Source organism: Pseudochaenichthys georgianus, chromosome 13 (assembly GCF_902827115.2).
Source record: "Pseudochaenichthys georgianus chromosome 13, fPseGeo1.2, whole genome shotgun sequence".
NCBI classification, from domain to species: Eukaryota; Metazoa; Chordata; class Actinopteri; order Perciformes; family Channichthyidae; genus Pseudochaenichthys; species Pseudochaenichthys georgianus.
The window spans coordinates 31,159,780-31,184,355 of NC_047515.1; the positions used below are offsets into that span (position 1 = coordinate 31,159,780).

At 42.1% G+C, this 24,576-nt stretch overlaps 1 protein-coding gene across 1 annotated transcript in view; it reads right to left on the reverse strand.

Moving 5' to 3' along the window:
* Positions 1-24,576, reverse strand: part of dync2h1 (dynein cytoplasmic 2 heavy chain 1) — a 131,098-nt gene that overhangs the window by 76,874 nt on the left and 29,648 nt on the right. Inside the window, exons 41-69 of the mRNA XM_071205203.1 lie at positions 23,957-24,156; positions 23,572-23,703; positions 23,194-23,326; positions 22,755-22,962; positions 22,537-22,666; positions 22,075-22,230; positions 20,451-20,710; positions 18,542-18,788; positions 18,233-18,384; positions 17,882-18,026; positions 17,230-17,332; positions 14,138-14,302; positions 12,756-12,880; positions 11,941-12,189; positions 11,567-11,675; positions 11,324-11,437; positions 10,776-10,918; positions 10,329-10,413; positions 9,745-9,908; positions 9,435-9,572; positions 7,789-7,902; positions 7,070-7,230; positions 6,006-6,129; positions 5,746-5,867; positions 5,356-5,442; positions 4,282-4,408; positions 2,838-2,979; positions 822-931; positions 440-460 (exon numbers count right to left, since the gene is read on the reverse strand). Of these exons, the coding sequence (XP_071061304.1) occupies positions 440-460; positions 822-931; positions 2,838-2,979; positions 4,282-4,408; positions 5,356-5,442; positions 5,746-5,867; positions 6,006-6,129; positions 7,070-7,230; positions 7,789-7,902; positions 9,435-9,572; positions 9,745-9,908; positions 10,329-10,413; positions 10,776-10,918; positions 11,324-11,437; positions 11,567-11,675; positions 11,941-12,189; positions 12,756-12,880; positions 14,138-14,302; positions 17,230-17,332; positions 17,882-18,026; positions 18,233-18,384; positions 18,542-18,788; positions 20,451-20,710; positions 22,075-22,230; positions 22,537-22,666; positions 22,755-22,962; positions 23,194-23,326; positions 23,572-23,703; positions 23,957-24,156 (4,166 nt within the window). The remainder of the gene's footprint in view (positions 1-439; positions 461-821; positions 932-2,837; positions 2,980-4,281; positions 4,409-5,355; positions 5,443-5,745; positions 5,868-6,005; positions 6,130-7,069; positions 7,231-7,788; positions 7,903-9,434; positions 9,573-9,744; positions 9,909-10,328; positions 10,414-10,775; positions 10,919-11,323; positions 11,438-11,566; positions 11,676-11,940; positions 12,190-12,755; positions 12,881-14,137; positions 14,303-17,229; positions 17,333-17,881; positions 18,027-18,232; positions 18,385-18,541; positions 18,789-20,450; positions 20,711-22,074; positions 22,231-22,536; positions 22,667-22,754; positions 22,963-23,193; positions 23,327-23,571; positions 23,704-23,956; positions 24,157-24,576) is intronic.

Here is a 24,576-nt window from a genome sequence, read left to right on the forward strand (position 1 = left end):
TTTTTCCCACATTTGTTTCTTTTTGTTATAGGATATGTACATTTCGGTTAATCGGTTAACCTATTTTTTGGGGGTCGAATATCCGAATATACATTTGCTTTCAAATTCCCATCCCCACTAAGTACATCACAGCATACATTGACATATTAAACTGCTGCAATTAACCCCCTTTGTAGTTCTGTACCAAATAGGCTAATTGATTGAGATGATTAGGTTGTCTAATAAATATACAGATAAAGGTCATCTTGGTTATTGCATATTGGTGTTTGTGTGTTTGTGTTAATGTGAATGACTGCCATACACATTGTGTTGGTAGTGTATACAGAAGATGAAACAACAATAATAAAGAAACTATAAAAAAGGAACACACAGACAGACAGTGAGAGAAACAGGGAGGCTACGCTAAGCGATAAGGAAGAATGATGGAACAGCTTCTTACCCGTAGCTTGAGTGCATTGATCTGATGCAGCAATGGTAAAAACAAAACACATTACAGACAAATGGAAGACAGATGAATGGCAACAAGGGAAAGATTATTGACAAAACTATTAATATGGAGACTGGCTCTTACAAGAGAGTGCTGTATTTATATTGTACTTTGATGTCTTTTGTAATGCATGAGAGCATAAGCCTTACTGTAAGCTAATATAGAAATAGAAAAAAGTTAACTTTGCAGAAGGAGATGGATGTTGGGGATTACATTGCATTAAGTCTACATTACAATAGATCTTCCTGTGAAAAATCTGAATTGTTATCAAGGGAAATAAAGCAAAAGTGGAAAAATGAACAAAATTAGACCGAGTGACAAATGGATGTCTAACCTGTAATATGACCAGTGCATTCTCCATGGAGAGGTCATCAGATGGCAACCCTTGACCCTTCCAGATCAGCTGCTCACTCTCCGAGCACAGGAATGAACGCAAGTCAAACTCTGAAACAAACAAACAACACACAAATGCAGATTCTGATTTGTTGCTTTTCTTTTTGCCCACTAAAAACAATCCTGTGATATGACAGTTACTGACAACAAGCCTCATCAATAGTGCCTAAACACAGTATAATACACTTTAAGTGGGTTCACTAAGTTATCTTGACACCTACATTGTGGAGTAGGGCTGCAACAAACGACTAATTTGATAAACGATTAATCTATCGATTAATGAAACGATTAATCGACTATTCGGACTATTACTGTATGCCTTGCACAATTTCTCAAACGCTCTTATTTAGCCATCAACTTTTAGATTTAGCTTGAGGTTGTTTTAGGCATGTTGAAACTAACAATGAAGACAATAAAGATGAATACTTGATTCAAAAATACATATATTATTAAATTAACTTGACAAATTGTGAACAAAATTAACATCGCTTTTTATTTAAATTAAATAAATAATATTTCACATCAAAAGAAACAACAATGTTTTAACAAATCATATTAAATAATGTGATGACAGAATTGTGAACAGAATAGCTTAAACTTTAACAAAATAAATAACTCAGTTACCTCTAATCATTAACCCATGTTTCTATAATTTTGTTAACTCTGTGTGTTGCTGACGGGGAAACGTTACTCGTGGGCGGGGCTACAGAGCTAGGTACTAGAAAGACAGTCGAACCTGGTGCATTTCTCCGTCTGGATGTGGTGCACTTTTGCTAAATGTTTAGACAAATTGCTCGTGTTACCACCCTTACATGCTAAACCCTTATTACACTATTGTAAAGAGCATTGTCCACATCGAGACGGGTAACATTTAACCACACCTTGGAGCGCTTCTCTCCGCCATCCCCGCCGTGTGTGTGTGTGTGTGTGTGTGTGTGTGTGTGTGTGTGTGTGTGTGTGTGTGTGTGTGTGTGTGTGTGTGTGTGTGTGTGTGTGTGTGTGTGTGTGTGTGTGTGTGTGTGTGTGTGTGTGTGTGTGTGTGTGTGTGTGTGTGTGTGTGTGTGTGTGTGTGTGTGTGTTGCATGCATGTAGCAGCTGTGCGTGTGTGTAAACTGCCCCGACCCCTCGCACACAGACGGGGGAGAGAGATCTCGTCTGGAGGGGAAAGATCGAAAATACACCATAGATGCATTTTTTTGTCTTTTTGCATGTTAGAAACGAGTTGGCGACACTAAAACTGTGATATAATGTTTTTGTAGCAATAATACATATGACATATTTTTAAATGTCTCCAGTACCGATAAAAACACTGATAACGTTGGAGCTTAACGGCGCATAAAACACACGTGATGACGTCACCAACGAATCGACGACTGAATTAGTTGGCAACTAATTTGGTCATCGATTTTAATCGATTAAGCACCCCTACTGTGGAGAAGCCATTGGAAGGACATAAGGATTTTAAAAAATGATAGTGGGTCAACTTGACTCAGCTCTTAACATGCACATCTGAAGCCCCCGTGGAACGAGGTTGCCAAGCGGAATAATGAGGAAGGAGCTATTAATAAGACACTAATTAGTGCTGAAAGAGACTTTCACACGTTTTACAGGTTCATTTGTGTGGAGGGAATTTTGGAAGGCTGACAAATGAAGGTGATTATGCTTGGCAGATGAGAAGACAAATCCAGTTCTGAAAAACGGGATTATTCAATTCTGTAATGCTTAATGAGTGTGTGAAATCCTGACATTTGTACTTGTTGTGTTGCTAAATACAGTTGCAATGTTGGGTTACTTGAGTGAAGTTGTATTCTTAGAGTGTTAAATGTTCAATAGTGAACTAGTTAAATGGTGATCAAGCTATTTTAACACTTAGAGTTAAGGAGAGGAGGAAGTAGTGTGCTTTTGTGTGTCTGGTGCTAGTGTGTCGTTAGCTATGTATAAGTAGTTGTATGTTTACTTTGTAGTCCGGATTGAGCCATCCATGTCTCTTGACAGTGTCTCCTGCGGTCTTCAGATGCTGCAGAGAGGTAGGTGATGAAGGCTGCAGCAAGCATGGCCCTCATAGGGAGCGTTTCCAACTCATTCTTTATCTCAGACATCTGATCAAAAAGAGAGTAGGTGATTAGGGTGAAAGAACAGATTATTAGCAGACAAGAAAGGGGAGGGCACTGCGGGGATTGGGAGGAATCAGAGGGGTAAAAGAAGGGAAAGGTAAGTAACCAGACCCTCGTGGGCATTGCATGCGTTTCCTCTGATGAACCACAAAACCCCGACTTCTAGCCCCAAAAATCCCCAAAAGTCTACACTGACTCTGACTAGAACACAAATGCAGTAACACAGGCACACACTTGTTATTATGAGATAATGTAATGTTATGATTTCTATGTTGAGCCGGAATTAATTTGAGTCTATTAGCATGCCAGTTGATCACAAGCGACTTTTGGAGAATAACTATGCATCAGGCTTAATTGAAACGCCTTATGACCCTGAATGCCGCCATCTCTGTGCTGCTGGTTTTCATAACCATGCGATCTCTGGTTTAATACTGTCAGACATCATGATACACCCAACACCTTAGCTCAAAACATCCATCTATTTATGCACCACTCAGTCTGTACTCGCTCACTTTCTTGTTTACCCCTCTCCCCATGTGCCCTTGAAACACTTTTAACAACTCAGAGGCATCAACATATAGCTAACCACAGCTTCTGCACAGTGTGCAAAAGTGTTGGGGAGGAAATGTGTAGTGTGAGGATATGGAGATACGTGAGAAGAGAGTTAACTGGCTTTTTGGTGGGTGCGGACCTTGAGGGAGGCAGTGAGTGTGTGAGAGTGTGTGAGTGTGTGTGTGTGTGTGTGTGTGTGTGTGTGTGTGTGTGTGTGTGTGTGTGTGTGTGTGTGTGTGTGTGTGTGTGTGTCAGCAAGAGATTGAGTGTTTTAATTAAGGCGCAGACAGATGCTGCAGAGAGGAGTAAAAACAGCCAGAAGGGACCAAAGACAGCAGGATACATCCCCCCTATCGTCACACACACACACACACACACACACACACACACACACACACACACACACACACACACACACACACACACACACACACACACACACACACACACACACACACACACACACACACACACACACACACACACACACACACACACACACACACACACACACACACACACACACACACACACACACACACACACACACACACACACACACACACACACACACACACACACACACACACACACACACACACACACACACACACACACACACACACACACACACAGCTCCTGTTGCTCTTACATGTTAAATGTGCCCCTTTCTTAGTAAATGCGTATAACCTCCCTCACCAATACACACCTCAACACACAGACACGTCAAACTACCTGTGCGTTCCACCGTGTGTGTTCTCCTTCCAGTTGTGATAGGAGCTGCTGGGCGGCAGTGATTGTGTCCTGAGCTTTTGTTACCTCAGCCTCCAACTTAGCCGCCTCTGTAGTGTGACACTGAAACCTGAGATAAAGAATAAAAAGAAGGGGAAGAAAAACATGCGTAAATGCTTTTGATGAAAACATGTATTTAATTATTTCTCTGTTGTGTAAAGCATTTGTAGCTACTTCTGTGCCTTTCAAAATACAAATCTGGATAATGCGTTGTTGGGACAGGTGAGGTGAGGAAAAGTGAGGAATGGTGCCAAGAGACTACTCAAGACAGATTGTCTGCGAGAGCAAAGGTTGAACATGTTGGAGGAAAAAGCAGGGAATGAGCGCTCAGTCACACTTGTAGAGGGAAGTTTACCTTTGTTCATCATGTCCTTATAAGAAAAGAACTGGCTGATGTCCAGGCAAAAGAGAGTGGCCCGTTATCATTGATTGTTTGTATCCTTGGTATAACTACATGGTAAAAGAGAGGAAGGGATTCTGCATGGATGGCAGTAAGTCAAAGCAACTACTAGATTTGTTTGTGGAAATCTAGCCTGCAAGCCGAGCTTCAGAAGTTTCTTAAAAGCTTCATCATTTCCAAAGATTCCTGCTTTTCACCAAAGCTTTGAAGTAAATGACACTTCACCAGTCCTGGTTCTGCCCATGCCATGAAACAAAAGGAACCATTTATTGTGCTGTCTCTAATTGAATGTCTTTGTTTTAGTCATAAGGCAATATTTAGACTTTGTCACTGGTGAAATACAGAATGGAAAGATTCAACGCTGGAAGAATAGATGGAAAGTCAACACTAAAGACTCACTTCTTCTCCCTGGCCTTCTAGTCAGAGCGGAGCACGACACATGACATTTCCCTGTGTTTGATTTTTATATTTGCTGTTGTAATTTATTGTCTTCTGTTTGCTATCGCAGTAAAGTGTTTTTTATTGCATGTCCAGCACTTTGGCTCGACCAAAAATGGTTTTAAAATGTGCTATATAAATAAAACCTGATTTGATTTGAAAGTTAAAAGGAGGCATACTTCTCTTTCAGCTCGTTGACTTTGGCTCCGACAGAGTTAAGCTGGTCCTCCAGCTTATTCTTCCTGCTCTCCGTTTTCCTCATGTTTCTGGACACACACAATAACAAGTGTTAGGTCTGTATATTTATTTTGAGAAAAAATGAATACGAGCTGCCAGGTGAAGAACAAGACCAAAAGCTCACTTACAAGCATGCATGACATCGAGTGTGTGTGTGTGTGTGTGTGTGTGTGTGTGTGTGTGTGTGTGTGTGTGTGTGTGTGTGTGTGTGTGTGTGTGTGTGTGTGTGTGTGTGTGTGTGTGTGTGTGTGTGTGTGTGTGTGTGTGTGTGTGTGTGTGTGTGTGTGGTGCTATTATAGCATAGTGGTATTTGTGTGTGTGTGTTTTCCTACTCCAGTAGTCCGGCCTGCTCTCTCTCCAGTGGCTGGATCCTCTCTAGGACGTGGGAGTATTGGATGTTGGCTTTGACCCAGGCGGCCAGGGGAGCAGCTGCTGCACTCGCACGCTTTGCATTCTGACCAACAACAGCAATAAGTCAGTAATAACAAAAGCTACAATACTATTTTCAGCTAAGAAATGCAAAAGGAACAAGGAACAATCACTTCCAGCTACCATACATCTAATTCTTATTCTGCTATTGTGGCTAACTGACCTTGGGATCGAAAGAAGCCTTGTTCCTGTTGAGCAGTTCTTCCACACTCTGGCGAATCTCAGGGGTGATGTTCCTCACCTCAAATGTTGTTATGTCCTCCCTCACACCACGCTTAGCAAGAAAACTACAGAAGAAATGAGGAAAAAACAAGAAAGAGAGAGGATTGGACATGACCAGGTGACAAAGAAATCACATACATGTTGACTGTGGTGATATTTTGATGTTAATGCCATGGCAGTAAAGCAAAGTCAAGAAGTGATAGAGAGACAGATCTTTAGAGAGGAGGACGGAAGTAAGTGACTTGCTAATGTTAATTCAAAAATAAAATTGAGAAACTTAGTTTTTTCATCTCTAAGTAAGCGCAAACAAATTAAATGTATTCTCTTTGTTACCCATGAAGATGAATTGTCCTTCCCCTTCTGTCACACACACACACACACACACACACACACACACACACACACACACACACACACACACACACACACACACACACACACACACACACACACACACACACACACACACACACACACACACACACACACACAATGCCCGGAGTGGAGTCATTATCAAGGCAGAATTATGTTTGGTCCGTCTGATACCCTCTAAAGGTGCCCGCGGTCAGATGACTGTGTTATTCAAAGCTACATTTACATGAAATCAAAAAGTGATTGCGTAATGCTGCATAAATACCATAACGTTCTTTTTTCGGGCCATAAGAACAAATGGTGGGAAAATATAAATGTGTGGACGATACACGGACTAATATTATGCCGTGAAGACAACTAAAGCAGAAATTGATGATTCATTCCCTCCATCTTTTCATAGCAGAGCAAAACCTTTCATCATCTTCTTCCTCCCATCGCTCCCTTAACACCCCCTCCCCCTCCTTACACGTCTTCTACGTAACCCAAAAGGTGTTGAAGATCCTCGTCAGTTTAATTACTCCCAACGGCTAAACTTTCTCCTCATTTATTGTTCTACCCTTCTTTCTTTCGCCTTTCTCATGTCTATCATTTGATTTGACACACCCATGTATGTCCCGACTCTTCCCCTTTCACCTTTTCATGCTGACCCAGGAGGTGTCGAAGGTTCCCATCATTCTCAGGACCCCCTCCAGGATGTCTCTGATGACGTCAGGCGGCATGCGGAGGGAGCGGATTTCTGACAGAGCTTCAGGCTTGATGTTCCCAACTGCACGCTTTGCTTCATCTACCAAAGGCTAGACGGCAGCAATAAGGGGGGGGGGGATACAGAGGTTAAGAAGGGATGAGTACAGCTGGGATGGAAAGTAAATACCTGTTCGAGGGCAGTTGTATGTGTCAGGGTTCATACACTTTTTCAATGACTTTCAATGGTCTCCATGACCTTTACTGAAAATGGTTTATTTTAACATGGAACAGGAAAATAAGGTCTGCATATGAAACATGTTGTGCCTCTAAAACACAAATCAAATCTAAAGCAACTAAAATCTCTCACCAGCAAAATACCTCGTCAGTTAAATGCCATTTCACGTTTCATTACTATACGATACAGTATTTATTATCATTATAGTATTACTATTTCGGCGATTAGATAAAATATAAATTATATTTGATGGAACTTTAGTTACATTTCCATGACTTTTCGAGAAACTTTGGGAAAAATATTGTTTTCCAGAACTTTTCCAGGGCCTGGAATTAGCATTTTGAATTTCCATGACTTGTCCAGGTTTTTAATGACCGTAAGAAGAACCCTGATGTGTGTGTATTTCTAGTAGCAGACGTATAATGACACTTACCTGCACTTCTTTCAGCTCATCATCTATTTTTGCCTTTCTCTCTTCAATCTTGGCCACTTCATGAGCCATCTTCCCTTTTATCTTTTCCATTTCTGTCTTCTGGTCACTTGCATTCTGGATGGAAACAAAAAAAGAAATATATCATGTTTATTACAGCCTTCATATGTTTCTGAAACAGAAGAATCTTAAACACAGCATACTGTCTTCGTCTTGCTACACTCACACACTTGACCCCTTGACCTGGACATTTGACAACTAAAACCTCTCTGAACAACCTCTTAAAATGTAAATGAGACTCTTTTTCAATACTTCAATTCTGAGATGCGTCAGACATACAGCCCCAGTCCTCCTCCTCCTCCTCCTCCTCCTCCTCCTCCTCCTCCTCCTCCTCCTCCTCCTCCTCCTCCTCCTCCTCCTCCTCCTCCTCCTCCTCCTCCTCCTCCTCCTCCTAAGATGAAAGATTTGGTTTCAGATTGTTGAGGATGAAAAGAGAAAGTGGTTGAATCGCCTCTATATGATCCCAATAATCCATATCCATCTCATCACATCGCACCCTCAGCCCAAGCAAATCTCTTCATTGACTGTCTTCTCATCCTTCCAATTCTCCCTGTCAAGTCTTGATCCCTTCTTACGTGCCACATAAGTCTCCTATTCGTTGATATAATCTAATGTGTCTGCCTCTCCCACTGCTTTCTACTCTTTCCCAAGCCTCTATCACTATTCCATCAAGTGTGTTTCCCCTAGTCATTGCTCTGTCTGAGTGTTTCTCCTTTCCCCCTCCCTGCTGTCACCATCTCTACAGGAGGCGTAGTTGCTACAGTCCAAAGGGACAAGTCTATTCGCTAATTATCACTCTGCAACCTGACTCTGCTGACAGTTTCTCCTTCTGTTCTTTCCTCTCTCTTCCCTTTTCTCTCCATCTCACTCAAAAAAGCCAATTCCCCACAGAGAGGAGACAGAGGGATATCATATCTAATGAACAGGGTTCAGCTTCCCTTTCCCTCCATACATCTATCCTAACATCCATCCATCCACCTCAAGACAGAGTCAGCAGGAGGACATGGAAAGTGTGGATATCAGGAGAGAGAAAACTCTGGATGAGAAGTCACAGAACAAACTAATGCGCAAAAGCACACCAAACTAAATAAATAGCGTGGTCACAGCAGGGTAGACACAGTGGTGGGAAATACATACAAAGTTGTTTGCATAATACAATGCAGATGAGGGGAGGACACGTGAAGAAGAGAGGCAAAGATAAGAGGAAGAGGAAAGGGGAAGAGAAGAAAATAGAGAGAAAGAAGGGAAGAGAAGCCAAATTGAGATTAAAGAAGATGTATAAATGATAGAAGAGACGAAAAGACTAGAAAAGAGAAGAAAAGAGAAGAGTAGAAGTTTGGCAGCAAGAAGGCCCGCAGTGAGAGTTCGGGGGAGGATAGATATAACTTGGAGGAGACACGAAACCCTGCTGGACCTCGGTCCTGTCTGCCACTGAGCATCAAAGTTACACGCACACAGTCACAAACATACTGTGCATACACACACACACACACACACACACACACACACACACACACACACACACACACACTGTGCATACACACACACACACACACACACTGTGCATATACACAAGCGCACACACACACCTGCATAGAAGTGGTAATTTCCTGCAGGGCAGAATCTGCCTCCTGTTGTTTAGTCTTCAGCAGTGCACTCTGCTCCGCCGCCCGCCTCTTCAACTCATCCACCAATGACTTAGCTTCGTTCAGCTTCGAGACGCCCGCCTGGAGACACAAGTCGAAGAAAGTAAATATGACTTTGATGTTTGAGAAAAACAAACAACCGAGGAAATGTTATACCAAATTCAAAAGGCTCTTAATCCTAAACAGAAACTGCATTTCAGATTAGGAAAAGACATTAAGTTGTTGGTGCATTGTACTGTATCTGATATGATACCTGCAGGTGCTGCTGTCTCGTCGTGAGCTGGCTCTGTTTCCGACTAAATAATGCAGTGTAAACATGCAGGAAGGACATGTACTGGCTGGGTGTTGCACCATATTCTCTGCATGACTCGTGTACCATCAGGAACAAACGGCACAGGTCTCCCTGAGCAGACCCTGCTGAGTGGAGAATACGGAAGATGGTGAGCACAAACCGGTTTAAATTAAGAAGGCCATTTCACTTCTTTACAAGACATACAAAGCCAAAAACAGCTAAGAACAATGGTCATTTTCCTACAGCTTTATCATGTGAAAAATAATAGAATAGTTGTTTTTCTTGTGGTTCACATACCTTTCTTGCATTGGTGGAAACATTTACCCTCATATTTTTAAAGTTATTGATGGAAAAAGCCATTTTTAAATGACAGCACCAAAATTGTAATTGTGATAACTGGAAGATTGTTGGATTATATTACGTGTCTTGCAACTACATCCACAGCATTACAATTATTCTTAAGGAGATGACAAGGACGAACTATAAAAGTAACTTCAACATAATTATAATGAGCACAACTTTGCTCAGTGTACAAGCGCTCCCACCTGAGTTGTTCCCCTTTGTGGCCGTTTCCCTTCCATTCTCCTCTCCTCCTCCTCCTTCTGTCCTTGCTAGCAGCAGCTCAGGAATCTGACAAGATTAAGGTTTACACACCAGATGAAAAAGTGATATGAAAAGTGTTAATGCTTGCGTTACAATCTTCTTTATTGAAGAAAAATGTATGATTTCAGTTAGCACAATTAGGCAAATGTACTTCTTAAGCCCTGTGTTGATAGGGTTAATATCAAATATGAAACCACTTGTTAATCATACAAGTATGCACGGGGCTACAGCAGAGTAAAAGATAGCTCAACAGATTTTAGCTCAAGGCTGCACAAGTCAAAAAAATGTTTCAGGTGTATGTATATCTCTCTACTTAACTGCTTTAAGTAGCAATTGTTTATTTAAAATCTGTCACTGTTGTTGTTGCTCCTTTCTCCTCTTCCTCCTACCTTCTTCATGCTGCTTTCAGACCATCCTTCCATCCACTGGACAGAACACTTGCGGTAGAAAGCTGGGTTGCTCTCACAGTTGATGGTGAAGTTAGAGTTGGAGCAGTCCATGATCAGAACAATGTGGAGGTTTTGCTTGATTCCTAGGAAGGGGTGGTACACAAACAGAAACGCCATGTAGGGTGATTGTTAGGAAATGAGAACGGTTTAGGAGTTAATCATAACATGTAGTTTGAGACAAAGCAAATGAGCTGGAAACAGAGATAGTAGGGGCAATTGTTGTGTTGATGAGATTGTCCCGTTCAGCTTATACCTTCTCAGAGAGTTGCTCTATAGCGGGTATACTTTGACAATAATAGAGCTACTGATTGTATTCTTTAGCAGCAGCATCAACCTCAACGACACTGCACCATTTGTAGAGTGAAGACTCCACTGCACAGCAGGGAAGCAGACGATATGTGAGCAGCGGACCAAATACAACATCTACCACACAGATTGGAACAATATTTGATTTGTTACATTCAAAAAGAGAAATAAACTGGACCCACTGTGGGAAAAGTAGTTGTACAGTGGTCCGGTGAATCCATCCTGGGAAGCAGCATCTTTGAGAGAGGAAAGGAGAGGCTCCAGCTCTTCAGGGGTGTACAGACCGGGAACTTCACCTGAAGAATAATGCAAACAAACACATAAATATAATCCTGAACTTGAAGTTAATAAAGAAGAACCTTGCGGGCAAAAGTCAAATCTGTTCTCATAAAAATGGAAGGAAGGGAAACAAACACGTTACACACCTGATGACAACAGGCTGTTCACCATTTCTAAGAAAGCTGGGTGAACAAACTGATAATCCTCCAACAGTAGAACCACCTGTTGGCCCTCCAGACCTGCAAGCTGCATCACCTGCACATACATACAAAGACATTTTACGTTTCATATACAGAGACACATCACAGGCACTCTGATACCAAAGTTTCTGCAGCACCATTTTTGCCAACAAAAAGCTATATAACAAACTACAGGAAAAGGGAAAACCCCCAAAGCATAATATGGCCTAAGGGAAATTAGAATGCTCCGTACAAAAAACTCTAAGGGTTTTCGGCATACGCTGGTTAGTTTGGCATAATGTGAACTAGTTGAGCCGATAAAAAAGGCAATCCACTCTTACCGTCTTGAGATCATTGCTGAAATTCTTGAGAGCATAACCACGGGAGATCTTGGGCGTGAACAGTGTGAATCCATGCATGTGTGACACCAGGCAGGTGGCTGTGTGCCGACCCACTCCACTCCTGCCCGCCAGAAGCAGAGAGCCCCCGGGTCGGCTCAGGACCCGGTCCACCCTGGACACGAAGTCACACACTTCCCAGAACAGAAGGAGATCCAGCTCCTTATTATCACGGCTGTACAGCACTACTCCCTAGGGGGAGGAGAGGAGGAGCACACGCAGGTGAGAGAGCCGCACCACAGACACTCAGAAGAAAGAACGAAACACCGACACAGGAACAGAGCCACATTAATTAGGCGTAGAGATAAAATCAGAAGCTGAAAAAAGAACATCCTTCATTTACTAAGGTGAAGCTGCAAAACCACAGTGTTAAGATACATCATTATAAATGTAAGCAAAGTTCTAATTATGCAGAATTGCATTTTATTTGATATACCATTATTTTAAATATACCTGTATTCACCGCTTGTCTAAAACACTACGTTTTAGCGCCTGTCTCTTTAAGCCCCCGCTGAATAAGCTCAATATACTGTGATTGATCTGGCAGTACAAATGTGGTGAACCTTTGCAAGAAAGTTCACAAGCTGTGAGTTGAGATGGGAGGCAGCATACTGTAATGAATCTGTATGTGAAGGGGAGCCAAATTACAATGGCTTGTTACTACCCTGTTTTCTGCCCAAGGTTGCCAACAAAAAACGATTGTGTTTTGTTATTTCACTGTTTGTGGGTTGTTAGGCACAGCACTGCAGACAGTGTACCTTTTGTATAACTTGCTTGAGGTCAGCAGAATCCAGGCGCCCCAGTTGTTTACCATGAGGAGGGAGAAACTGGCCTGGAGCCATCACAGCCCCTTCAGAGGCTCCCCATGTCACATAGAAACCATCTGCACCCGGGGGAAATAGTACAGAAGGTTAGCAACACACCATGCTACGTGCACATCAAATGACAGACTTCAGAGGATACAGAGGTGAGAGAAAATATGGGGGAAATGTGCACTGTAAAGGAAACTACTGACACACAAATGAACCAATACCAGTCAAAAACATCTGAACATGAAATACATGTGTGTCTGAATGTTCAACATGGGCATTTTTTATTAGGTTTCAAATCTCACAGCTTACACACCAGATGTTTTAGAGAAGCGGGCAGGTGTTTGCTTTGCAGGTGGACTGTACTTCTGGCCATCATTTGGAAGAGACATTTCTTGCAGTTTAGGTACCAGCCTTTAGCTGATGCTTTCTCACAGGTTGGATTTTTATGCGGATGGCTTATGTTTAAAGACGTGTGAGCAGATGACAGGGACGTTTGGGAAAGTACTGGTACTGCTCTGTCTCTGCAATCAGTGCCAGGTGCTACAGAGGGATATTGCAGTTTCATGTCTTTTATTTATTGAGCATCAGGGACCTGTTCTTAAAAATGTTGCCTCTCTGAGCTGAGCCAGCTCTCTTAACATGGTTGTATTATACTGGCTTCCATTCTTTTTTTGAATGACTAAAAAGGGCAATGGCTTCCTCTTGCCAGGATTCACCAAGTATTTCTAGTGCTGCTGTGCAGATCATTACGAAGCATAGTATGTATTGGTATTATTATATTCATTAATATGCAAGGAGGGCAGAATCTGCATTTATCTGCAGTCCACTTAGAGTTCTGAGAGGAGCTTCTGCACAGGGAGGACAACACTAGAAAAAGACTTGGATGGCTCTCTATTGGTTGATTCTGGAGTATGAGTTTGTTATTATTTATGACACACAAGGAGTTGGCATGCAAGTGAAGCGTTGGAGTCTTGCCATTTGCCTGTATCTTGCAGCTGCTATAACCAAGGAATCAAATTGGTATGACTTGTAGTGACACTTTGTTCTTTATCAGTGAGTAAATAAGGAATATGTGCTAAGCCGTAAGCACTTGAAAACATTTGATCATGTCATGCCTGAACAGATCATTAGCTGAGGCACTGCCATTAATGCAGAGCTGTCAAAGAACAAAGCCAGTCAAATGTTGCTTTCATTCTTGCATGAATGTTGGCAAGAATTGCATCAAGCACTCAATCTCAAATAGATGTTTTCCTGCTTTAATGTGATGTTGTTTTGTATATGTGTGATTTCAATGAAAGTGTATGTCGGTGAGATGAGAGGTCTCATACCGGTCATGTTGTCGAGAGCGTCAGAGCCCCAGTCTCCCCGTACGATGGATGAGAGGATGTTATCAAAGGTGTGAAGGTCTTTAGAGGAAACTAGCCGGTCTCTGAACAGCCTCCTGGCCTCATATGCTACCACCTCCAACACGCTGTCTGTCACATTGGATTGAGCTAAAGAGGAATAGATGTCACAGGCACACACATACTTGAATTAATAACTGACAAAACATTTATTTTTACATAAAACACTTTCTCACCAAAACCTTAAAGGGGACCTATCATGCAAAATGCACTTTTGTATGTCTTTTATACATAAACATGTGTCCCCGGTGTGTCAGGAAACTCAACAGAAAAATGAAACCCTCTCTTTTTTCCTCCGTACCCAAATCTCTAAAAACGGGGCTGCAACGGAGCTGATCCGGATTTGCGTCCGATATGATGTAATATTGGAAAAGTAGGCTGGCTTTACACCCACGGCCCTATCAGAGACGTCGCTATCAGAAACAATGCCCGACTGTTTTGGAGACTGTTTTGGACGTAATATGGTCGGCGCATGTTCACATTAGCATCGCTAACACTCAGAGCTAACCTGTACTGGAGAGCATGTGTGTGAAGAAGCAGGAAATAAAAAGGAACTCACCTTGTGGTATAACCGGCAAGAGAGAAAGCCTTTGAGCTCCATACTGTTTCAGAGAGAATCCTTGATAATCCATGATATGGCGTTTCATCACGGCAGTATTTAGTTTAGACAGTAGATGCCGGGTCCGGCATGAGCTCAGCCCCCTCCTTTTTTATTTGTTATCAATTGATTTGATTTTTTAAAAAAGCTTTATACCCCAAATCAGCACTTTTGAAACAGGAAGTGAAATAGAGGGATATGAGGCATAGCTAGAATGGGTGATATTGAGCAAAACACTTCATAGACATGGTTTTTATATTTTTGTATATATCTGAGACCTATGCTATTGTCTATAAATAGCATGATAGGTGATCTTTAATACAAAAGCAGGAGACTTTCTAAGAAACGTACAGATGTATCTGGAGAGGTAAATTAACTTCTGTTCCTCACTTTCCCCATTGTTAGGGAATAATTTGCTTAGGTATTCAACCTTTGACACAGTTCATAGTTTTCTCCTTTCACTGTCTCTTTTCCCATGGCATAGGTCTAAGGCCTTGGGTATTGCTGCTCTCTTAAGGAGGGGCAGCTTGCGCGCATTGTTGTTGCCAGCTTATGACCGAGCACAAGCCGGCATGAGATAGTTTATTGTTCAGGGACAACGTTAGGTTCCCTGGCGCACATTCTTTTCTATGGACGACAGCTCTAGTTAGATTCAGGGTCCATATTTGTTTAGTATGAGTATTAGTAGTATTTGAGGAATGCTGATTATTACACTCCGAACTAGTTAAAACCTCAAATTACAGTCAAGTTCTTCAGAATTGGTTTGGGAACCGCTGTGACACCTCGTGGCACAGCACATGTCTTGTGAATTCTCCAGCCGAAGCTCCAAATAAACCATCAGTGTTTGCCATCAAAGTTCCTGCTCTCCTCGTGTCTCTCTGAGTCCTGTCTCCATTGCTTCAGAAGTTTCCATCACACCCATAATACATAAGATTACTATTTTGTTGTGTGTCCATATCTGTCACAGTTATTTACGTTTCAAAAAGGGCAGATACAGACACAAGCGCACTGTTTACACTGTGACTCAACATGAGTAAAAGGGCTGTTTTGGGTGAAATCAGGCATGACAAACACACCTCCCAGGGATTTAATAAATGTGCTACACTCCCCAGCGTAGTGCTGCTGCGTTGTAGCTAAAAAAAGGGGAGTGCTACAGGGACAGGCCAAAATGGTGGTCTCATAGGCCACTGGCTTCAACAGTGTCTGTCACATTATATTGAAAGAGTTGAAGAAGAGAACCAGCAGAGACACAGTGACACTCCTGGGTTACCCTGGCTTATTAAATGTTAAAGACCACAAAGTAAAACAAAAATAAACACTTAAAGTTCCAAGTAGCCATACTTAAAATGTTCTATGCTTCTAATGTCCTTGCCAACAAAACACGAGTGAAACAGAACTTAAAAAGATAACAAAGTCGGATCCATTCTGGATTAAAAAAAAAAGTTTTGCTTCAAAATATTTATTTAATTAAACACATAACATAAAAAATGATGACCATGAGTGAATCAACTAATTAAATTCTATTTTGTTTACAACTTATGTTAATGCAAAAAAAAATTAAATCTATATTTTCTTTGAAGTTTTGTATTATTATTGTGTTGTGTTACTTATGGGCTTACATTACCCTGATAATGATATATCTGTTATTAGCTTTAATTAGCTGATTAAATGTGCCTTTAATGTATCTGGCATCGTACATTACCTCATCATAATTTGTGTGGGGAAACACAATAAACAAAGGAAATACCAACAAACAATGCCATGAGAGTTGTCAGTGATGTGTTGTTGATACATCCACTGTGATCAAATGCACACTCACATTTACCACATACATCAACACAGTCATAGAAGTGAGGGTTTTTTTTACATACCAAAAAGAAGGTAAGCAGCGAGAGGGGAAAAGAGAGAGGGGAAAAGAGAGAGGACGTTAGAAAATGATGAGCATAGGAAACGACAAGTTTGTCCGCTGACGTGTTTAATTAAAATAAATGATTGGACTCACTATCACAGCAGGAACACATTGCAGAAGGAGAGAACGAGTGACAGAGGGAGAGATGAAAGGACAGCAAAGGGAGAGGTTGATAAAAGAGGGGGAGAGAGAAGAGTGACAGAGAGGAAGTGAGCAAACAGAGGAGAGATCAAGTGAAGGAAAAGGTGAGAGTTGGAGACTGTAGTTCTAATAGAAAACTGACAACAGACTGAGCCATATGGTGTTGTCCTTTTGATCTGGCAGTTGTGATGCTTTATGTTCCTCAGTGCCAACAAAATGAATCTATGTGAGGACTGGTCGCACAACATGAGCCCGGGACACCATTCAGGTTCCTATTTGTTTCCTAAGTGAGACCTGGTAATGTCATCAATCTTATTCCCGACAGTAAAAGTGCTTACAAATCAATGTGGTGCATGTGTGTTTGGTTACCTGCAGTGAGGTCATATCGCAGCAGGCTGAGGACCCACTCTGTGAGGATACAGGGGGTAAACAGGTAGTGGCTGTGGTCATCTACTGTAAACTTGGCTTTCACCTGAAAGTGAGATACACAGGGAAATTAATGATCCAAAATAAGTTCCATGTGTGTCCGCCTCATCAGCATTAACAGCATCAAACATGACTTATCTTACCTCTAAAAGCTCAATCTGTGCCATCCACAGTTTATATTTGGAGTAAGCCATATGGGGCTTCATTCACAGATAGGCTAGTGTGTGTCTTACATAAATTACAGAACTCTCCTGCTGAACTCCACTTTTGGGTTAAGGTTAATAAATAAGAAGTATTTGTAATCCAGTAGTATATTGTAATTCTGTTGAATCCTCTTTCTCACCAAACCATTATATTGAGTTCCCTTAGCAAGAGAACCCTCAGTGAAAACAAAAGCATCCAATTATAACTTGAAATATCACATAATTAATTGTGTGACATTTGAGAGTCTAATTAAGTGTGCTACAAAGCAATTTCATGAAGTTCGAAAAAGGAACCTGATATGCTAATAGTTATGCTTTCAACATCTCAGGCGAGACCATGTAGCTGCAAACACAAATGTGAGCACCAAGGAACAACCTGTCCATGTAAATACCTGTTCATAGAGCTGCACCAGAGACCCAGCCAGCTGGTGTGTTTTCCCAGTGCTGGCCCACGATGCCTGGCTGCCCAGGCTGTGCTGGAGAACTGGCTGCAGGTACGCAGAGTAGATAGTCTGCAGCTGCTCCCTGTCTGGATAGCTAAAGGCAGAGGCAAAGAGGCAGAGAAACAGATGGATGTAAGAAATTAAAAGTGAGGGGATTGGGGTAAGAGGGAACCCAACAGTGGTAACAGATTGAGGTAACATGCTGATGTTACAAAGTGTCCTGCAGTCAACAACATGTATATTGCAGGCAGTTCTGCAAAATACAAAGAAATGCTTCGATTACATTTGAGTTCCACTTACTCTATAGTGCCAATGCGAACTATAGATGAGAAGCGGGAGGTGAGGGAGTGGCTGCCTACAGCTCCCCCTGTTGACATGGAGGCCACCACCTGGATGTTCTCAAGACTAACCCACTCCAGATTCTCATCATAGAATCCTTTATATGTCAAAACCTGGAGGAAAGACAACGAGACAAAGAGAAGATATAGACGAGGAAAGTTGAACAAATAAAACAGTTAAGATAAAGTAATGCTTTTTTTAACCATATCAAGTATTCTCTGACTTGTTGTCTTGTCTATTAGTATTTAGTTTTTAATGTGTGGTCTCTACCTGCTGCAGGAAGGCAGTGAGGTTGCTGGTCCCCCATTTGTCAGGTTTGGGTAGGTTGATGTCTTTTAGGTAGAGCACGAGGTTTTCACAGTCTTTTGGTCGAAAGACTCGGCCCGTGTTCGAGCTGAGCAACATGCAGGTCTGACCGAGCTTCTGCAGCACATGGCGGGATGACGTCTGGGCGCTGCAGTGAACCACCGCCACCTGGGTGGAGCGCAGCCGAGAGAAGGCGTGGCGCAGGAGCATGCTGGACAGGAAACAACATAAAAGGTTTAATCAAATAAAAAACAGGCACTTAGAAGGTGTAGGCCAGACATGGGTCTGACTTTTGTGACATCACTCATATGTTTACAATGGTGTAATCTCTACAGGAGATGATGATAGGGAGATATGAGTCACAGTGCTGTACTTATCAAGAGAGCCACTTGGAATCTAATCCAACAATGTGTGTCAGAGCAGACCCAAAGGCATAGAGAGACATTTGATGAGGGTGCAGACAGAACGATAAAATAATTGGAAAGCTAAATATTGTATGTGTGTGTGTGTAAATTAATTAGATGTTCTTTGATCAAAATAATACGCCGACAAACCCAGTGCCTCATTGGCACAATGACCTTTCAGAAGAAGTGAGGCGAGGAGAGAGACCAAGAAAAGGAGACTTTGGGTGAGACTCAACTGGAGTGTAAAAGGCAAACTGAGTGACCCTTGTTCTTCAAAGCCCTTGGGAGCGAGGCAATTACATTTGAGACAACCGCTCTCTGAGAAAATATACACAAGCACGAGCACACACACACACACTCAGATCCAAGTCTTATCCTGACATGTGAGTGCCTTTTACGCAAAAGGTCAAGCCTAAAAAAAAAAGGATTTGATTTCAGTATTGATTGTTTGCTTGTATTATTTTTACTTTCTATATAATGCACACTGTGAACTGATGAATCCTTTTTAAAGCAGACCAACATGAGGTTTGCAAAGAAGACTGTCTATTTAAACTGTTAACATGGACTTCCACTTTATAAATAATATGCAACAACCATGGATGTGTTGTTAACTACTGCAACTCCCTCCTGGCTGGTCTACCTGCATGTGCCATCCGACCTCTGCAGCTCATCCAGAATGCAGCGGCTCGTCTGGTCTTCAACCTTCCTAAATTCTCCCACACCACGCCGCTCCTCCGCTCCCTCCACTGGCTTCCGGTAACTGCTAGAATCCACTTCAAGACACTGGTACTTGCGTACCATGCTGTGAATGGATCTGGCCCTTCCTACATCCAGGACATGGTTAAACCGTACACCCCAGCACGTGCACTCTGCTCTGCATCAGCCAAACGGCTCGCTGCACCATCGCTGCGAGGGGGACCCAAGTTCCCATCAGCAAAAATACGTGGGTTTGCTATCCTGGCTCCAAAATGGTGGAATGAGCTCCCCATTGACATCAGGACAGCAGATAGCTTACACACCTTCCGGCGCAGACTGAAAACTCATCTCTTTCGACTCCACTTCGAGCGATAGAACTATTAACAAAGCACTTATATACTAATAAAGGGCTGGCTTATCTAAAGCCAGTTGAGTAGCACTTGAAATGTTTTTGCTCTATGAAGCCTGATGTACTTATATGATTCTGTTTTCTTCAAGATTGTATGTTGTTGGTCGAACGCACTTATTGTAAGTCGCTTTGGATAAAAGCGTCAGCTAAATGCAATGTAATGTAATGTGTGAATGTTAGATGAGTTACTCAGCAATCACAATGCTGTGTGAGTTTAATACATTTTGATCCACATGGTGGGATTAAATGCAATGTTGTGTTTATACCATGTGTCTCAATATACATAATATTGCCAGTATGTGTGCAAATGCCTGCTCAGTTTATGATGCATATATGTAAATGTGTGTGCTCTGAGTGTAGTTACCCCTTTCCACAGCCCTCCGGCCCCACCACCATAAAGGGCTGCCTGTGCTGAGCGGTGAGCCACGGGGAGAAGCAGTGCAGACCCCTCTGCATGTCTGGGGTCTCAATAACAGGCAGTGTGTGTGAATGAGAGAGCTGTTCCAGCGAGAGACCGTCGGGACGATGAAATGTATAAGCAGCTAGATGTCCGCTGTCTGAGTCATAGTAGGTATCCAAAGGTTTTTTGGTGTCTGGTGGGCTTTCCCTGGCCCAGCTCAGCAACTATAGAAGTACAAAGAAACAAGGGCAACCATTAAGAGCAGGGCTGATAGCTTTTTTGAGCTGTGGCATAAGAGAAGATTCCACCAGGTGCATATATATATAGACATTTATTCATTGGGATAAACCCCTTGAGATGCACCATCTCGTTTTCAAGGGGGTCCCGACAATAGCAACAACTTACAGACATACATAAACAAAAAGACAAAATGCAAAACATGACACACAAGACAAACCACATACAGTCTGTTAAGTGAAATGCAAGCAATGCATACAATCATTACAATTTGAGACAGTCAAGCAAATCAGTTTCATTAATGGGGGCGACTGTGGCTGCGAGGGAGTGCGGTCGTCTTTCAACCAGAAGGTTGCGGGTTCGATCCCAGCCCCTGCAGTCAACATGTCGATGTATCCTTGAGCAAGATACTTAACCCTGAGTTGCTCCCGATGGCATGGCCAACGGTGTGTGAATGTGTATGTATGTTAGTCCACTCCTAACATACACTGCTCAGTATGAATGGGTGAACGGCATGTAGTATGTAAAGCGCTTTGAGGGGTCTTAAAGACTGGATAAAGCGCTATACTGTATAAGTACAGTCCATTTACCATTTACCATCAATAACAAGTACAGACCAGTTGAAAGTGAGATGATAATGCATGTTTAAACATACCCAATGATGCAAGAGATCTAATAGCAGCAGGTAAAGTATTCCAGTCTGTTGGGGCTTTGAAAATGAACGCTCTTCTGCCAATCAATTTTTTTGCAGAGGGGACAGAGAAATAAATCTGAACAGAATGTCTAACTTGATGAATTGGTGAGTAGGGTACAAAATACTGCTTTAAATAAGGGGGATAGTTAAGATAAATGCATTTAAATATCAGCTGAAGCCAATGCGTGTGTCTTCTTACATTTAAAGAAGGCCATTTAAGTTGGTTATATATTGTGCAGTGATGTGTACGAAAAGGACAACCAAGAACAAGTCTGTTGTAGGCTATGTTGAGTGGAGCAAGATCTGATTTATGTGCATTTTGGTAGACAACATCACAATAGTCCATAATCGGAAGAATAAGTTGAGAAGCAATTCTCTTTCGGACACTGAACGTAAAACAATTGCGAGAGCGGTGTAAAACACCGATTCCGTAATTGACTTGTTGTATTACATGCTTTATATGTAGTTTAAATGAAAGTTCAGAGTCTAGCCATATCCTGTATTTCTATTTGAATAATGACTCATCACTTTAGTTGTATGTAAGTTATAGCTCAGAAACAAGCTTTTAAGTTTGAGACATGATAACATTTCAATACTCAAAGTAAACTATTCTTATAGTCACATTCAGCCCATAGAAAAACACACAGGGGTCCTCACCTCTTTGGCCAGCTCCTGTCTTGTTTTGAAGTTCAGGTTTCCTCCCAAACCCCTGAGAAGACCAACGATAAACTGACCTCTCTCGGACACAGCATTAAGGTGTGACAGGCCATTGAACACTGTACCCACCAGACTAGTCTCCACCACAAAGTCATTCTAAAGGAGAGTAGAGAAGGACATACACAAGTTGGTTTCAAATTCAACAAAAAAAACTAAATCGGGTAAAATATTTAGTTTAGTTTATGATTAATAAAGTCTGCTGATTTTTGTGAATTCATCTCACTCGTGACACACAATGTCCTTAGAATGAACAATGGTCACTCAGTATACATGGAGGGCTATCTTTTAGGGCCACAGAAATGTCCACTTTTGATTTACACATAAAACATTGCGACACAGCAAAACTGTGTCAGCATTGTTTGTTTGAGTCAGTGTTAAGATGCAGTACAGAGTAAATGTTACCTGTTTGAGGACCCAGTCCAGGGCCCGCTGGAAGTAGTCTCCCAGCCAGTTTTCTAGACTACTGCGACAATCCTCTGGCTGTCCCTTCAACCACGACTTCACCAAGGCCCCTACATCAATGTCCTCATCACTGGAGTAGAGAAAAGTGGATATCAAAAACAACATGGAGAAGAGCTAGATGGCAAACCTGGAATTTGTAGATGCACAGTCCAACCAACCTGAGAAAGATCATTCCCATGCGGGAGATGGTGGCTGGTGAGGCACAGCTAAGGTCGTGAGTCTCAAACAGGAAGTTAACATTGGGTCCAAACTGGATGCGTTCTCCACTAGGCATGGTCAGCAGCCGATTATCATCAAGCACAGAGTTGAGACTCTCAATCCACTCTGGGTCGATGTCGCCGTCGCACACAATCCATGAGCTCACCCCTAGAAAACACAAAAGCACATATCTCTAACTCTAGATACATACAGTACATGAATCTCAGTACAGACAGTGAAGAGTACACACCTAAATGTTTACCTTATGCAGTCCTTGTAGAGTTTACTGGTTCACCCTGACTTTTTCATTTAATATAGACTTTATTGCAGTTATCTAAAGTCTGGGTTAGCAAAACAGATGATAAGTAACCTATTAGCGCTAATGGAGCGATGTCTTACCCTGTGGTTCTCTGACAACACTCCTGGCACTGTGTGTGAGGACGCCATCAGCCCATTCTCTGGTGTCCATGTCTATATGACCCAGCAGCTGTTGTCTGGGCATAGCTTTAGGATTCATTGTGTACTGCTTCACCTACAAAAACACAGCATAAAAGCATTAAAGATGGCACACAAGATAGGGACAATACTGACCTATAAACTCTTGAATAAATGCTTTAAATAATCGTTTATATGAAAAATAATCATGTATATTGTGTTCGTCTTACAAAATGTACATTTATAGCATTTTGAATACTATTTTTGTTACAATTGTCATTTTAAATGTACATCATGTATCAGTGAATGAACAATAGTGTAGGCGGTTTCCCTGTTACTCACTACTTTGCCTGTCTTGCTGAGAGCGGCCCTGAGCATCCTCCAGAGCGTAGACTTCCCCGCTCCACTTGGCCCAACGATGACTACACCCATGCGTTGTCTCAGCTGTTCATTCAGCTCCAATGCCTTCTTCAGCTACACAGAGATGGAAAAACAGTCAGCAATTCCTCTAGGGTTTTCCATCATCCTTCTAACAAACTATTCAACTGTCTCAAGTGAATACTTTTTGGGAGGAAAAAAAGTGTTTCCCAAAAACTGGTCAGAGTTCATGAACATCAGGTGTATAATTGGCTAGTGCTTGGATGTCTTCACACACACACACACACACACACACACACACACACACACACACACACACACACACACACACACACACACACACACACACCTGGCCGGGAATAAGTTCGAGCCGTGCCTCCTTGTAGACTTGGTCCAGCGCTTGCATTAGACTCTGGTCCTCCACATCGGTGAAATTAACCCCCGAGAAGACATCTCTGACCAGAGCATCAAACCGGGAGCTATCCGAAAACGTCAGCTTGGACATGGTGTTCAGTCTCAACGCCTGCACCACCAGACCGCTCTCCTGAACTGCATGTACATGAAAAAGATGTTTGTACCATTCCAATGTGAAATATGAGAGTCCTGACAAAATACTAAAATAATAATATATCAAATAGTTTTATACTGATGCACAAGTAGAGGCAATGCTTGATAAAGAACCACAAAAGCAAAAGGTTAAATGATAATGAACTTGTCCAGTCATTATTCTTTTGCTCTCTCACCCAGTTACAAAAGTGCTCATTACCAAAGCCTGTCATGATTGAAGAGTTTGTCGATACTTTTGTTCTCTGCTCCAAAGTCGCTGGCCTTTTATCCGTAGCAGAGAGAAACACTTGGCCAAGCTACACACACACACGAACGCAAGAAAACCTCAGGGACTCATCCAACAGACAGAAAGTTCATGTACTGTGTGTGTGTGTGTGTGTGTGTGTGTGTGTGTGTGTGTGT